This window comes from Pongo pygmaeus, chromosome 4 (assembly GCF_028885625.2).
Source record: "Pongo pygmaeus isolate AG05252 chromosome 4, NHGRI_mPonPyg2-v2.0_pri, whole genome shotgun sequence".
NCBI lineage: Eukaryota > Metazoa > Chordata > Mammalia > Primates > Hominidae > Pongo > Pongo pygmaeus.
Window position 1 is genome coordinate 181,247,397 of NC_072377.2, and position 16,677 is coordinate 181,264,073.

The 16,677-nt window shown below is 49.1% G+C and overlaps 1 protein-coding gene across 9 annotated transcripts in view; it reads left to right on the forward strand.

Annotated features, from left to right (window-relative positions):
• Window positions 1-16,677, forward strand: part of FAM193B (family with sequence similarity 193 member B) — a 35,274-nt gene that overhangs the window by 10,423 nt on the left and 8,174 nt on the right. For 3 of the 9 annotated variants that reach the window (XM_054487214.1, XM_054487218.2, XM_063665621.1), the window contains 5 exons: window positions 5,397-5,639; window positions 6,437-6,671; window positions 7,798-8,185; window positions 11,895-12,093; window positions 13,011-13,250. In XM_054487214.1, coding sequence (XP_054343189.1) covers window positions 5,397-5,639; window positions 6,437-6,671; window positions 7,798-8,185; window positions 11,895-12,093; window positions 13,011-13,250 — 1,305 coding nt within the window. Of the gene's footprint in view, window positions 1-5,396; window positions 5,640-6,082; window positions 6,237-6,436; window positions 6,672-7,797; window positions 8,186-11,894; window positions 12,094-12,374; window positions 12,584-13,010; window positions 13,251-16,677 lie in introns of those variants that run through there. The other 6 variants (XM_063665620.1, XM_054487217.2, XM_054487215.1 and 3 more) reach the window with 4 other exon arrangements.

A 16,677-nucleotide genomic window follows, 5' to 3' on the forward strand; every position in this document is an offset into this window, starting at 1 on the left:
CTTGCATTTTATATCATTGACCACAAATACTGTCAGTTGTTTTCCTTGAAGTGACAGGCTCATTTTATTCAGTGTTCATTTTTTTGAGAAAATGTCTGCCAATACCCAAGTCTAAATAGTAAGTCATTCTTTCAGTTAAAAAATGGTGTTCCATGAAAAAAAAGTGGCTTCCTCTTCCTTTGATTTTATCTTTTATCCAGGAAAAACTAGAATGCCCTAACTTAATGCTTCTCAGGCCAAGACAAAAAAGTCTTGGGCCTGATCTGGTAAGGGAGCAGAGATAATGGTTCTAATGGCTACAGATGCCAGCCCCCTAGGCCGTAGAGTGCACCTAGAGCTCACTTGGGCCCTTCACTGCTCTGGGGATGTGCATGCTACAGCATGGATCCCTTGTGAGTAATCTCACACTCTCCAGAGATTCTGGTTGTGCTTAGAGTGAAGAAAAATTATCTTGGAGCTTTTTTGAGGACATCCAAAATCAGTAGAACCCCCAGAACTTTTCTTCCCTCATCTTTTGCCTAAGGCTAGACCTGCATCCTCAGAGGCTCTGAAATTTAAACTGAGGTGAGCAGGAACAACGGGCTGCTGCCCAGGGCTGCTGGATTCAAGAATCAGTTCCATCAGCCTTTGTGATGAAGAAAAATGGTTGGAGTTTTCATTCATTCGATGAACATTTACTAATCATGTTCTTTGTGTAGGAATACTGTGCCAGGTGCTAAAAATACAGCTTGGGAGCAGCTGATTGAAAGTCTGGGTTGACTGACTTTTCAGGGCATAAGGGGTCATGAATGCCAGAATTTGGGAAATGGCAGCAGATCACAGTCAAAGGGAACTCTGAACCAAGAGCTTTTCTCTGCCAAAGCAAAAATTTGAAGGAACCAGTGGCATTACTGACTATAAACGTAACATCTCTAGGGCTTGGGATTCTCATCACCCTCTAGCAATTAAAGTGGAGATGAAAATAGCAGAGGAAAGTTCCCAGTTCCACAAGGCATCATACCCAGGGGCAGGCACCAGGGCCTAGAGTTAAGACATCAGCTTTAGGGGTGGTCCCCTCAAACTGCCTGGGCCTGAAAGAAGTACTGAAGTGTACCAAACTCAGAGAGGACAGTGGATAAACTAGTCTTCAACGTAGACTTAGAACAGAACAGCCAAGGGGTTTGGATAATAGATTGAGTGCCTACAGCCTGGATCCCTTGAGCTAAGTGCTTTGTATCTCTAATGTGACTTAATCCTGCGGGCAGCTTTATGCAGCATGGGTGGTATCATCACTCAGTCCTGTGGGTGGCTTCAATTAGAGCTTAATTAGCTTTTCAGGCCCTGTGTTTCTTGCTTTAACTAGGAGACAACCTATCCTGTAAAGTCACTTCTAGTGATGGCTAATCTCATTTATTTTGTGTACCATTTTGGCTCTAGGGAGAGTCACATTATTTCCATTAACTGGGGGCATCTCATTATAATCCCTAAAGAATGCATCTTTTACTCTTAACGCGGTTAAGATTGGAACCATTCCAGAGGTCAGGTGGACAGATGGGCCTTTCTCTGTAGGCAGCAGTAATTTCAAGCAGTGTCTCATTGGACTGCCTGCCGGCTGCATTGCCATGGGGACACCTAGCAAATCTGAGCTCTCTACCACATGCCCCACTGAGTCCATGCCTCAAGCCAGGCCCTGTGCTGCACTGTGAGGGATCCAGACAGGAATCAGACCTGGCACCTGCCTCTTGTAGAAGGGATGGAAGATACAGGTAAATAAATTGTGCAGAAGGCACAACTACTGTAACCAAGGCACAGTGTACTAGGAGGAGATGGGAGAGGAGAAGTGAATTACAAGAGGAGAAAGCCTAGAGGAGGTTGGACTTAAATTGGGCCTTTAGTCTCAGCTAGTCATTGGAAAAACATGAGAAGAAAGTGGGTTTTAAGCAAGGGATCACCTTTAGCAAAAGCATGAAATAGAAAAAGGCAGAGATTATTTTGGGAACTTAGGGAATGACTTCATGGGGTTGAGGGGAGAGATTAAGATTTCTAACAAGTCAGTTTAGATTCATCATATATGAGAGACTCACGTTTGTGTAAAATGCAGTGACCATTTATTGTTTCCTATTGTTCCTGTCGTGTTAATGATTAATACTATGAGCAACATCTATGTGCCTAGCACTGGACTAGGTGCTTTATCACATTTGTTTCTCACAGCTGACCCTACAAATTAGGACTCAATCTCATTTTACAGATGAGCAAACAGAGAGGGTAAGTAGAACTAGCCCAGTGTCATACAGCTGGTAAGTGATAGAGGCCAGGATTAATGCCAAAGCCAGTATTGTTTCCACTGCGCCCCAGTGCCTTCCCACAAGTACTTTGGCACTAAGTGCAGTCACACTGATTACACACTTAATTTATAAGAATCGTGTATTTGCTTTTAAAAACAGAAAACACACGTATCATACGTTTTATTACACATTTGAATTATTGTTTATAACTACAAAACCATATACAGTCATTCCTCCACATCTGTGGATTCAACCAATTGTGGGTAGAAAATATTCAAGGAAAGAAAAGGATGGTTTTGTCTATACTGAACAAGTATAGACTTTTTGCTTTGTCATTATTCCCTAAACAATACAGTATAGCAGCTATTTACATAACATTTACATTGTATTAAATATTATAAGTAATCTGGAGATTGTGGGAGGGTATGCATTGGTTATATACAAATATGACACTATTTTATATCAGAGATTTGAGTATCTGCAGATTTTGGTATCTGGGGGGTGTCCTGGAACTGATCCCCCATGAGTACTAAGGGATGACTGTATATTGTGCTTTATAGGCCACATAAAGAATTTCAGGCTGGGCACAGTGGCTCACGCCTGTAATCCTAGTACTTTGGGAGGCCGAAGCGGGCGGATCACGAGGTCAGGAGATGGAGACCATCCTGGCTAACACGGTGAAACCCCGTCTCCACTAAAAATACACAAAAATTAGCCAGGCGTGGTGGTGGGCGCTTGTAGTCCCAGCTACTCGGGAGGCTGAGGCAGGAGAATGGCGTGAACCCGGGAGGCGGAGCTTGCAGTGAGCCGAGATCACGCCACTGCACTCCAGCCTGGGCGACACAGCAAGACTCCGTCTCAAAAGAAAAAAAAAAAAAAGAATTTCAAGAATAACTATACAAGATTTTAATTGTATGTACTGACTTTCAAACCTAGCATGCAAATGAAACTGTTGTAGTAAAATTACATGTCCTGGTGCTCGCCTTGTGGTCATCATCATGGCAGGAAAAGGGACTCTATCTAGAGTTACTGTGGCACTTCGTAGCTATGGAAAGTTTCCTCTTTGCCTTAATTTCTCTGAATACCATCCTTCTCTATCAACGTTCCACTCCTGCAGTTGCCATTAAACAACTGTCTTGCTCATTGAAATGTTCCCTTGGCAGAGACTGATTTAGGCTGTATCTTTTGTGAGTTCCACATGTAAAATTTCTGTCTCTCTGGTACTCTTTTTCTAAGTTCCTTGTACTTCCCAAAGGTTTCATTATGCTTCTGGTACTACTGTTTGGTTCCTTTCTTTTTTGAGAAACCAAGGAACCAAGTCAGTGTAATGGTAACATTAGAGGTTTAAGGATACCCTAATGCTAAGTCATTATGAGAAAGTAATTTCATGGGAGAAAAATGATGGCATTATTTTATTGGTAGGATGAGGGTGATGCCCTTATTATTCCCATAGGCCTCTGCAGACACATGTTACGCAGTGTTGGGTAAGTTTGGAAGGTATGTCAGTTAACTACCATTGCATAACAAACCACCTCCAAAACCTAATGGTTTAAAACAATACCACTTTCTATCTCTCATGATTCTGCTCTTGGCTGGGCTCACTCATGTTTCTCTGATCAGCTGGCCAATCAGCTGGGAAGACTTCGCTTTCTCCACAAGTCTCTCACATCCCTCCAGCAGCTAGCCTGGTCTCGCTCTCAGGCCATGGCAGAGGTTCAGGAGCGAGCAAGCCCAGCCGTGCATGGAAACAAGTGGAAATGCATACACACCTTTCAGGTTTATGGCTGGCAGCCTGTTTGCTAACATCCCGTTGGCCAAAGTGACATAGCCAAGCCCAGTGTCAGAGTGGGGGCAGATACAAAGTTGCAGGATATAGGAAGCTATTAATTGGAGGCATTAAATGTAATCAGTCTCCCAGTCAGGACCCCTCAATGTGAAAGCAAACCTACAGACTTATATTTCTTTTTTGGAGACGGAGTCTTGCTCTGTCGCCCAGGCTGGAGTGCAGTGGCTCGATCTTGGCTCACTGCAAGCTCCGCCTCCTGAGTTCACGCCATTCTCCTGCCTCAGCCTCCCAAGTAGCTGGGACTACAGGTGCTTGCCACCACACCCAGCTAATTTTTGTGTATTTTTAGTGGAGACGGGGTTTCACTGTGTTAGCCAGGATGGTCTCGATCTCCTGACCTTGTGATCCGCCCACCTCGACCTCCCAAAGTGCTGGGATTACAGGCATGAGCCACCGCGCCCGGCCTGAGTTATATTTCTAAGTCAAGTTCGTCATAGAAGGAAAAAAAAAAAAGTCCAAATAATGACTGTATTAGGCCTATGCTATGGGCATACATAGGGTAGACACTTTACCTGCTACGTAGTGATGATCCTTAAAACAACTCTGCAAGGTAGGTAGGAATTGGAGCCCAGAGAAGTTAAATAACTTGCTCAAGGTCACCCAGCCAGTATGTGTTCAGGCAGGGATTAGAATGCATATCTGTTTGATTTCAAAGCCCAGATTGTTTTCACCATACTCACTACCTCTCAGGAGCACCAACCAGAGCCTTACCTTCTCTCTGACACAATTTCCCATTGAGTTGATGCTTTCTGACTAGCTGTACAAACGCCTCCTCCAAAATGTTGCTGCGATCCTAAGAGAATTGTGCAATTCTTCAGAAAACCCACACATTCTCCTAAACTGTCCACTGACTAAAAGCATTCTTTCCTTCCAGATGGGCATTGGTCCCTGGGCTGCAGAGGCAGCCCAAGAATTGTGCCCGCTCCCAGCCATTGCCAGAGAGGGAAGGGCCATCTTCTCTTTAACCTTCAAGATTTGGGGATGTCAGAGAATTAGGACATTTGAGCATGAGTTTTGGAGTCAGACTCACTAGGGTTCAACCACTCGCTAGCTTTATAACCTTGGGCAACTCATTTAACTTCTTGAAATCTGTTTCTTCGTCTTAAAAAATGGGAATAAGAACACCTCGTTTGCAGAGCTGTTACAAGGACTAAATTTTAATTATGTCTAAAAAGTGCCTAACCCAGTGCCTGGCACGTAATAAGTGGCATTACTAATATTGTTACCATTATTTTGAAGGAGAGCCTTTCCCCTCCTGGGAAACCCTGTTTCTGTCTGTTGGACAGGTCCCCCCTGCGTCCAGCCAGCCTGTGCAGACTTGCTGCCTGCTGTGTCACCGGGAACGCAAAGGCTGGGAAGAAAGCCCTTCTCAAAATGGACTGGTGTTGCAGGGTGAGAAGCTGCCCCCTGACTTCATGCCAAAGCTCGTCAAGAATCTCCTAGGCGAGATGCCTCTGTGGGTCTGCCAGAGTTGCCGAAAGAGCATGGAGGAAGATGAAAGGCAGACAGGTCGAGAACATGCAGTGGCGGTAGGTAACCACCGACAGGGGTCCCTGAATGCAGGAGGGCTCCTCCCCAAGGAAGTCAGGCTGTTCCCTGTCCTCAGGTGGCTCTCCTTGGGCAGCTCCCATGCCCAGGCACTGAGAGACTTCTGGTCTGCACTGGCACAGCATTGGCAGCTCAAATTCAGATTTGGGGGAAGAAGAGAAACTTCTGGCAGCCCACCGGTCAGTCCCTCAGGGTGGTCTGTGCACAGGATGAGGGCCCACTCATAGGTACTGGTAGATCATGAGCCTGCTGCCTTCGGCTCTGTGGCAGCTTGAAAGCCAACCAGTATGACATGGGAGACGGAGATGAGTTTGAGGGTCTGAAATGTGCCCTAGTTAGAAGGACAGACACTTGGGAGTCATTTAAGTCTGCTGTCTCATGAATCACGATGGCCAGACTTTCCTCATTTCTCACGTCGCTGCAGATCTTCCCTTTCACCCAGGAACAGTTTAGCTTCAGGACTCCTGGTCAAAAGGCGCTTCCTGTCATTGGCCGCTCTCTACTCCCCAAAGGCCTGCAGTTCACAGGCAGTCTCTGCCCCTACCAGAGTCTCTCTCCCCAGTCTCCACACATTGCATGTAAGTGGGACCACCACAGCCCTTTCCCAGCAAAGGCCTGGCCCTCATTTGTTCTTATAGCCGGAGTTGTATTCATTGTGTTTTTGCTATGGCACATGGCCTGGAGGAGAAGGAGCTCCCTCAAGAAAAGCTGAGGCAGCAGAGGGTCAGCTCTGATGCTTGCTGTTTGACCGTGAGCCTTTTTCCTCCCCCTTCTCCAGATCTCCTTGTCACACACATCCTGCAAATCACAGTCTTGTGGAGATGACTCTCATTCGTCCTCGTCTTCCTCTTCATCATCCTCATCCTCGTCCTCCTCTTCCTGCCCTGGGAACTCAGGAGACTGGGATCCTAGCTCGTTCCTGTCGGCACATAAGCTCTCGGGCCTCTGGAATTCCCCACATTGCAGTGGGGCCATGCCAGGCAGCTCTCTTGGGAGTCCTCCTACCATCCCCGGTGAGTCTCCACGCTCGGGAGAGAGCCAGGCCCTATAAATGTGGACAGCTGTGTTTTCCTATCCATTTTGTTCAAACAAATCATAAGACTGGTTACTAAAATAAGTAAAAGTGGAACTGTTCTGGTGGAAGCAGGGGCAGCTTAGACCTTGACTATCTCTGGAACTCCTTTCCTCACAACTCTGAACTTGAAAAATACTGCTAATAGGAAAACGTTTGCCTCTCAAAGTTGTCATTGGCTCTGGTAGTTCACACTGGATCAAGAGGGCACCCGGTGAGGTCTGTCTGAGTAGAAAGTGGAGTTGTAGGACTTAGATCACCTGACCCCTGCAGCACCACAGAAGACCTGGGCAACCTTGTCTTCCTAGGCCTTGATTTCCCCACCTAAGAGATGGGTATAAAAGCACTGAATTTAAATGCCCAAGAGATTGGCAGTGTAAGCCGTAATGGTTATTAGCTAATTTAGCAGCTGTGTAAGTCTTCTTTGACCCTGAAATAACTCTCAGAGACCCAGAGACAAAACTCTTGGGTTATTGGTTTATTATGTAAATATGATTTACTGTCATACTTATGAAGGAGCTGAGTTCTTCAAAGTGGGGCTGCCCCCAGAATTATGAATGTTAAGCAATATATATAATTCCATTAATTTTGGTACATAAGCTAGAGAGTCATCAAAACCTTTTTCCCCACTTCTCTGAAATCTGGGGCCTTCAGGGGTCTGGCATGCCCTGCTGCTTTGGTACACGTGGCACAGAGGCAGAGCCTGGGCCTGCTGCTCCACTGGCTTCTGCAGATCATCCTCCAGGCCTGAGGAGCACCTGTGTACAAGCAGATCCTAGAGAGACCCTGAGAGACAGAATGCATGTCCTCTGCTCATGCTGCAGAAAAGGCATGGGGCCTTCTGTGGAATCAGCATTCCTAGTACCTTCTTGCTTGGGCCTGGGCTCCTTGAGCCTGCTCAGCTGTGTTGCTGCCCACATAGAATCTTCTCCAGCTCCAGGGTCCCCTGTGCTGAGAGGCTGTGCCCTCTGGTCACAGAAGCAGGATGCTGTGGCAGTGAGCCTGCGGGCTTTCCTTCCCAAGTCTGGGCTCCCATTCTGACCCCTTTCTCCTTCCTCTGCCCACAGGTGAGGCTTTCCCTGTCTCGGAGCACCACCAGCACTCAGACCTCACTGCTCCCCCTAACAGCCCCACCGGCCACCACCCCCAGCCAGCATCTCTAATCCCGTCTCACCCCAGCTCCTTTGGCTCCCCGCCCCACCCACACCTGTTGCCCACCACCCCGGCAGCACCTTTCCCTGCCCAGGCTTCAGAATGCCCTGTTGCTGCTGCCACCGCCCCCCACACTCCAGGGCCATGTCAGAGCTCCCATCTACCCTCCACCAGCATGCCACTCCTGAAGATGCCCCCACCATTCTCGGGGTGCAGCCACCCCTGCAGCGGGCACTGTGGTGGGCACTGCAGTGGGTCTCTCCTCCCACCCCCGAGCTCTCAGCCACTCCCTAGCACTCACAGGTAAGTGTGCTGCATGAAGGGCAAACTCTCTACCCACTTGAACTTAGAATTTTGGAAAATTTGGGAGTAACTTTGAGGTGGCAATTAAAAAGTAGACTATGTCTTTCCTTTCATTATTTTTCCAGTTGTAAAGAAGTATGTGTTTTGGCCTGGCACAGTGGCTCACACCTGTACTCCTAGCGCTTTGGGAGTCCTAGGCAGGAAGATCACTTGAGCCTAGGAGTTTGAGGCCAGCCTGGGCAACATGGCAAGACCCCCCTCTCTATAAAAAATTTTGAAAATTAGCCGGGCGTGGTGGCATGCAACTGTAGTCCTAGCTACTCAGGAGGCTGAGGCAGGAGGATTGCTTGAACCCAGGAGTTTAGGGTTGCTGTGAGCATTGATCATGCTACTGCACTCCAGCCTGGGTAACAGAGCTTTAAAAAAAAAAAAAAAAATAGTACGTGAGTTTTTTTTGTTTTGTGTTTTGTTTTGTTTTAACTTGGAACAATTTCAGAAATGTATAAGGAAAAAAATGTCTTCACAACCTAAACTACCACTGTGGTATATTTTCACCATGTTTCTGTATGTAAATAACATAATTAGATATTTGATGTACCTTTTATGTAGTAGTAATTTTTTAACATTATGTCATGATCATTTCCCCAGTTAAAATTCTTCAAGAAACTTTTCAATGGCCATATAATGTCTTACTGTATAGCTCAAGCATACTTTATCATTCCCCTATTCCTGGATATGTAGGCATTTCCAGTTGTTTAACCATAATGAATGAGACTGTAATAAGCATTCCTGCACCTAAATCTGTTTGAATGAGAAATCATGTCCTTCAGGGAGATTCCTAGAAGTAACTCTTAAGTACTAAGAAAGGTTATACTAACATATATTTGAAAGAGAATTCTTTGGAGAAGATAGAGGTATATTTTTATGTTAGAAATCAGATCTGTGTTTATCATGCATTTCTATTTTCCTGTTGGAAAGTCTCCTGTGTCTGACACATGCCGGGTTGACGGTGTCTGCAGTCTGCCACCCGCCGGTTTTCACTTAGCGTTGCCTCCTCAGCATATTTATGTTCTCGTGTGGTGTTCTTAGCCCCTAGCTTCAAAGGCTGGAGAACATCGACCGCAATTCGTGTTATTGTTCTCCAGTTGCTGAGCATTTGGGTTATTCCGACATTTTAACATTACCAACAGTGTCTCTAAAGATGTCTTTGCTTAAAGTCTTTTTCCTCTTTTGGATTTTTCTTGGAATCAAGTTCTCAGAATGAAAAAAGTTACTAGTTAAAGGCTGTTTAGGTGTTTTTTGTTCTCTTTGAGGGTTCTTAATACACATTAAAAACTGCTATCTAAAGGGGTCTCCAAATTGATGTAACCACCAGTGAGTGCTGGTTTCCCATATTCACGGGCACACTATTTTAATTTTTCTAAAATCAATTTTGTGGCCTGGTGCCCAGCTCATGCCTATAATCCCAGCACTTTGGGAGGCCGAGGCAGAAAGATTGCTTGAGCCCAGGAGTTGGAGACTATCAAGGGCAACATAATGAGACCCTGTCTCTACAAAAAATTTAAAAACTAGTGGGGCATAGTGTGCATGCCTCTAGTTCCAGCTGCTTAGGTTGCGGGGGCTGAAGTGGGACAGGATCGCTTGAGCCTGGGAGATACAGGCTGCAGTGAGCTGGCATCGTGCCACTGAAATCTAGCCTGGGCAACAAAGTGAGAGCCAGTCTCAAAATAGAAAATAAAATCAATTTTGCTGGCCAGGCGTGGTGGCTCATTCCTGTAATCCCAGCACTTTGGGAGGCTGAGGCGAGCAGATCACAAAGTCAAGAATTCCAGACCAGGCTGGCCAGCATGGTGAAACCTCATCTCTATTAAAAATACAAAAAAAAAAATTAGCTGGGCATGGTGGCGTGTGCCTGTAGTCCCAGCTACTCAGGAGGCTGAGGCAGGAGAATCGCATGAACCCGGGAGGCGGAGGTTGCAGTGAGCCGAGGTCGCACCACTACACTCCATCCAGCTTGGGCAACAGAGTGAGACTCTGTCTCAAAAAAAAAAAATCAATTTTGCTAATGCAATAGATAATGAATGGATGGTTTAGAACAAACTTCTGTAAGCATCACTGATAATGATTCCTGCCACCATCTTTTTTAATCCATGTCACATGCTTAGCATCCTTTCTAGCAGCAGAGAGGGCTGCTTTGGACTGCCCTGGAAGCTGGGCCTCCACACAGCTCCTTGAGATCCGTCCTTGCTCTCTGTTCCCCTGCCACCTCAGCCTCAGCCCAGCATTGGGACCAGCCCAATGGGTGCTTCAGCAGCTCATGGCCCAGCCTAAGGCTTCAGCTCTGCCTGGCTCAAATTATGGGATGTTTCAGGCATATGTCTCATTCTTACCCTGGGAAAATATTCTGTATTACGAGATATCCCAGTGCTTCCTGAAATCCAGAGGCAGGACAGTACAGTGGAGAGAATATGAGCTTTGCATAGAGAGAAACGTGGGCTTGAGTTCCACACATCTCCCCTGCCTGCACCCACCATGTACCCCTTCTCAGGGCACTGTGCACACCTCACTTTATCCTCCTGTTTATCGTGCATCATTGTCATGGTCTGTTTGCATCCTTGAGTCCCGGCCACCTGTTGGGCAAAGCAGTCAAGTACTCAGCTTCACTCTCTACCACTGCAAAGTGGGGATAATGACACTTATTTTGGAGGACTTGGGGGATGGTTAGAAATAATGTGCCGAGGCCGGGCACGGTGGCTCACGCCTGTAATCCCAGCACTGTGGGAGGCTGAGGCAGGCGGATCACTAGGTCAGGAGATGGAGACCATCCTGGCTAACACCGTGAAACCCCGTCTCTACTACAAATACAAAAAAATTAGCCGGGCGTGGTCGCAGGCGCCTATAGTCCCAGCTACTCGGGAGGCTGAGGCAGGAGAATGGCGTGAACCTGGGAGGCGGAGCTTGCAGCGAGCCGAGATCACGCCACTGCACTCCAGCCTGGGCGACAGAGCGAGACTCCGTCTCAAAAAAAAAAAAAAAAAAAAAAATGCCGACTCTAGAACCTGGCACAAACAGTGGCTCTTATGGTTGGTGTCCCAGAAGTCACTTGCTTTTTCTCAACTCCGTGCCCTGTGGTTAAGGCAGCTCCACCCATCTGCTCCAGAGCACCAGAGTCTGCTCAGAAGCACCTTAGAGAGTGAAAGGAGACTGGCCTCATGGATAGCCCTGAGTGTTCCAGAGGAGCCGTCAGCCCACTAACGGGTTCAGGCCTATTTATTGAGCACCTGCTGTGTGCAGGGTTGTTAAACTACACACTGGGACCCAAAAACTGAAGCAACACGGCCCCTGCCCTTGAGGCGTGCAGTCCAGTTTAAGAGACAAATGCGCAAACAGACCATGACAGTGATGCACAATAAGCAGAGGATGGAGTGAGGTGTGCACAGTAACCTGAGAAGGGGTGCATGGTGGATGCAGGCAGGGGAGGCATGGGGAAACCTTTCCAGAAGAGCCACATTTGTGTTTGGGATGGGCCTTGAGGGACAGTGCAGGTGTTCGCCCTGTTCAGGTGAGAGGTGCAATGTAGTTGGACCGCCTGGGACCTCTGTGGAGTGGGGCAAGTGAAGGGCGGTCAGGATGGCAGGTGGTGGTTGGGATGCTTCCTGGGCTTCTGCATCACCCTCCCTCACCTCTGGGCCTTCCTCCCCATCATCAGGGATCCCGGGTGCAAGGGGCACAAGTTTGCACACAGTGGCCTGGCTTGCCAGCTGCCCCAGCCCTGCGAGGCAGATGAGGGGTTGGGTGAGGAAGAGGATAGCAGCTCTGAGCGAAGCTCCTGCACCTCGTCCTCCACCCACCAGAGAGATGGGAAGTTCTGTGACTGCTGCTACTGTGAGTTCTTCGGCCACAATGCGGTGAGTGAGCCTGCCCAGGCCAGAGAGGGCTGGGGGCCAGCCAAGGTGAGCAAAAGGAGCACCCTGCTCTCCCCAGAGACCCCGTTGCTCACGGTGGTAATTACTGCGCTGGGGCCATGAGTCCTTGCACCTGCGTCCGCTCGCTTGCTCCTCACAGCACATTTGTGAGGTAGGGGTTTTTAAAGATTTTGCTACCTTTGCTCTTCTCGTGGTTTCTCTTAAGATTGACTTTTTTTCCTTAGGCAAAAGGAAAGGAAATGGCAGAGAGAAAGCTATGATTCTGATGAGTATGTATACGTGTGTAATCCCAGAGAAGTGAACGCTTGGGAGTGATGAAGGCAGAGTGGAAGCAAAAAGGCTCTCAGTCCCCCAAGTGTGACAGCCAGCCGAGGGACAGGCCGTGAGCACAGACGGCGCCAGGAAGGAGGCTCAGATCAGAGGGCATGCTGGCTCTGGCCAGGGGGAGAAAGCAGTGCAGAAGTCTCATAAGGTGAAGAGGAGAGGGCCGCTGGTTAGGGTAGAGCAGCTGAGGATAGAAGAAATGAAAGTAATTAAATTGCTAGTCACCTTTGAGCTAGGGGTTATCCTCATTTTAGAGATGACAAAATTGAGGCTCACAAAAACTTGGTGACTCGCCCAAGGTCATACAGCTTCCTGGTGACGAAGCCCAGGCTCCAACTTGCTTTCCTGGCTCCCCAGTCAGTGTTTGCCCAGCTCTGCCCTGTTCCCTCCTAGTCCCTTCACCCACTGCCGCCTGGATTCAGCCTGGCTGAGAGGGTGAAGCCATGTGGCCTTGGTGGCTAATGGTAGAACAGTTGTCTTGCTTCTCATCACATACTTGGTGCCAGTGGGTGGGAGTACTATGGGCTTCCCAGGCTCAGGGTGTAATGTCAGCACCTCCCCCCCCCCCCACCCAGCCACCCGCTGCCCCGACGAGTCGGAACTATACCGAGATCCGGGAGAAGCTCCGCTCGAGGCTGACCAGGCGGAAAGAGGAGCTGCCCATGAAGGGGGGCACCCTGGGCGGGATCCCTGGGGAGCCCGCCGTGGACCACCGAGATGTGGATGAGCTGCTGGAATTCATCAACAGCACGGAGCCCAAAGTCCCCAACAGCGCCAGGGCCGCCAAGCGGGCCCGGCACAAGCTGAAAAAGAAGGTGGGTGTAGGGAGAGCCCAGCTCTGCCGTCTCTCCTCCCTGAGGACCCTCGCCCCAACCCCCAGGACTTCTGGGGCATGAATGATGCTGGCTGCCAAAGGCCTCAGCTTGGCTCACTGTTCTGGGAAGGTCTGAATGAGTTTGGGAGGCATCAGGGTCAGGGATCCTGGGGGCAAATAACTGGAGGAAAAAACGTGTCGTGGCCTGAGAAGTTGCTTGCTGGATTCCTCCAAGCTGAGGACTTGCTTCAGTCAGTCATTTATTCATTCAGCAAACACTTCTACAAATACTGGCAGCCAAAGTGTGACACAGTTAATTTCTCACCCAGGAGAAGCTGTCCAGTGGGGAGACTGACACAAAACTGGACAAGCATATTAGCATGTGACAAGTACTGGGATGAGGGAAGTCCCCCATCCTGCCTGGAAATGGCTTTACAAGAGGCTGACTGTGAGTACAGACTCCTCAGGAGGGCCCTCCTGGCAGCAGGCATGGCACATTCCACAGCAGCTTGACAGCCAAAACTGAGCAGAAGAGAGGCGGGATGGACAGTGTTGTTGAGGGAGGGCCTCTGAGGACTTGCGGAAGAGCTTTGGCTTTATCCTACCGGTGAGAGAAGTCACTGACGGTTTTAATCAAAGAATGCACTTGGTCACACCTGCATCCTAAGATTATGCCGTGGCCAAATGGAAGGTAGCTTAAAGGGTTCCAGGCAGGAAGACCTTGAGTTCGATGCCTCAGGCAGGAAATGCAGGCCAAGGGAGAGATGATTGATGGTGGGGCCAGAGAAGAAGAGAGGGATTTTCAGAGGAAGCCGAAGTGATGGGCCTTTGATCTGATGGCAGGAGAGGGAGATGGAGGCAAGGGATGTCTCCCAGGTGTTTGCTTGGTGACCAGCAAGATGGTGGTGCCTTTCACTGAGCCAGGATGGGATTTGCAGAAGACAGTGAATTCAGTTGAGGCATGTTGACTCGAAGGTTCCCGTGAGACATCTAAATGGAGAAGTGCAGGGCTAGCATTTACCAGCACAGAGATGTAATTGAAGCCAGGGGAATGAACCAGGCCTCAGGACTGAGGACAGAACCTGGTGATCTATTCCTGGGCAGCCCTCCTGCCAGATGAGCCCTGGAGCTTGATGGCTTGTCCCTTGTGGCTTCATTACCTCTTCACCTGCCTACTCCCAACTGCATCTGCACAGTGACACGTTTAGGAGCCCAGCATCCGAAGAGATTTTGGTGTAACAACCAGCTAGTTTTAGTTCCTGGGTGGTCAAACAGCCCTAGTGCTTTGGAAAGCAGAAGTGATTCACTATCTTTTTTCAGCCCCAAGGACAACCAGGATCCTTCTCCCGCCGCCTGAAGTAGTGAGCCAAGGGGTCCCACCGCTGCCTTCTGAAAGTGGTCAGCACTGTCTTTCTCCCATGCAGTCACCTGGCCAGAAAGGCTCAGTGGGCTGCAGTAGTCTCTGGCCTTTCCTGGCTTCTTAGGACAGTGGTTCCCAGTTAGGTCCCCAGAGAGCACATCCGGCAGTTCCCAAGTCTGGTGTGCTTTTCCTAAATATGTGTGCCCAGATGTCTCTTCCCCTTTACTGATAATGCTATCTTCTCTCACTTTTTCTTCTGACAAACTTTCCTTCCAAGTTCAGTTCAGCTGTTTCCTCCTTCATAGCCATCCTTGGGTAACTTCCATTGTACTCCCAACCCACCTCACATATCTGGAGGCTCTGCTCACTCATCCCACACTGCACAGCTCCTGTCTGGCAGGCCCAGGCAGAACCAGGCAGCCCTGCCTTTCCAGACTTAGTCGTGGGGCTGCAGGCAGGGACAGACACGCAATGGCAGCGTCATGCATTAAGTGATTATGGTCATTATCTCTGTAGACAGCAGCCTCCTCCCTTGTCTCCCTCCACCTCCTGGACTTCACAGTCTGGCTCTCCACCAAAGCCCAGCTGCTCCTTCTCTCCCGCCTCAGGAGATGGAAAGAGCTGTGTCTCTCTGCTCCCTTCTCCCACTGCCAGCCCGTGACTCTCTCACCTTGTCTTTGTGTCTTCTGTCTACACGAAGGTGAGAGAGACTCTCTCACCTTGTCTTTGTGTCTTCTGTCTACATGAAGGTGAGAGAGTCATGGGCTGGCAGTGGGAGAAGGGAGCAGAGAGACACTCACCCTGCTTCTTAAAAACTGCACCCCTGGCTTTGTCATCTGTGACTTCCTAGCCACTCCTCCACATCCACTGAAGACTCTCCTGCCCTGTTCTCTTCTTCCCAGGTCAATCCGTTTCTCACTCACTTGAATGGAGTAAGCATTGCTAAGTATTGGTAGGAGGGCAGGCAAATTGACCCATCACTCACTCACTCACCAGTACTCAATTCCTTGTCCCGCTGTCTTTCCTTCAGACCCACTCAGAAACACCGCAGCCCTGGGTTCCACCCCAGCCTGGCTCTCCCTTTCTACAGCTCAAGAAAACCACGAGTGAATCTGTGGCAGCCAGCCGTGTGGGCTCCCAATTGCTGACTTCCCGTGTTGCCAGGCGGGCCTCTCATGGTTCCCTGGGCTTCCTGTACCTTAGCACGTCCATTCCCCACAGTCCTTCTGTCAGGCCTCCAGTCTTCTCAAACCGCTAGGCCTTCCGAGCCCACACCTTATTTTTTGGCAAATAACCTCACTTTCTATTTCAATGAGGAAAAAAGCCATTGTACAGGGATTCTCCCACTGTTTTGCCATTCCCACCTGCAAACATACTTTCTTCCTTGTCATGAGTCACCCTTTTCCCGCCTTAGGCCTGTGCGGTACTTTCTTGACCCCCTCAGCCCAGCAGCAGGCTCCTGGTCTAGCTTAGCCTCTCCTCTGTGCTGTTCCCATCCACATTTCATTGTACCCACCACTCTTTTTTGGAAGCAAACTGCTCCTTGAGCCTGTTACCCCTCTCTCAACCCCTCCCCAGCCTCTTTCCTCTCATCACAGCCACATTTCTTGAAAAATGATGTCTGCATTCACTGTCTTCACTTCCACCCATTAGCTCACTGCAGGCGGTTTTCTACCCACACCCTCTCCAGAGGCACCGGTGACTTTTTTGTTGCCAAATCCATCCTCCTCTGCTGTTCCCATCGTGTTAGTCCACTAGAGAATATCTGGCGTTTGTGTTTGTTCTCCTTTTCACGCATTGTCTTTGGCTCCCCTGTCCTCAGCCAGGCAGGAAAGGGCAGGGGGAGTGCCATGTTCTCCAGATGTCTTGCCTGCCTCTCTGACGTCCTTTCTGTCTCCTTTGTGAGCTCCTCGTCCTCCACTTGGCCCTCCTTCATGGGGACACCTCCCTGGGAAAGAGGTGCCATCTAGAGACAGCCCAATAGTGTTTCCTCCCCGCCCTGTACATCCACATCTCCAACTGCTACTGGACACCTCCTTGTGGATGTCCCACAGGTATCTCGGACTCT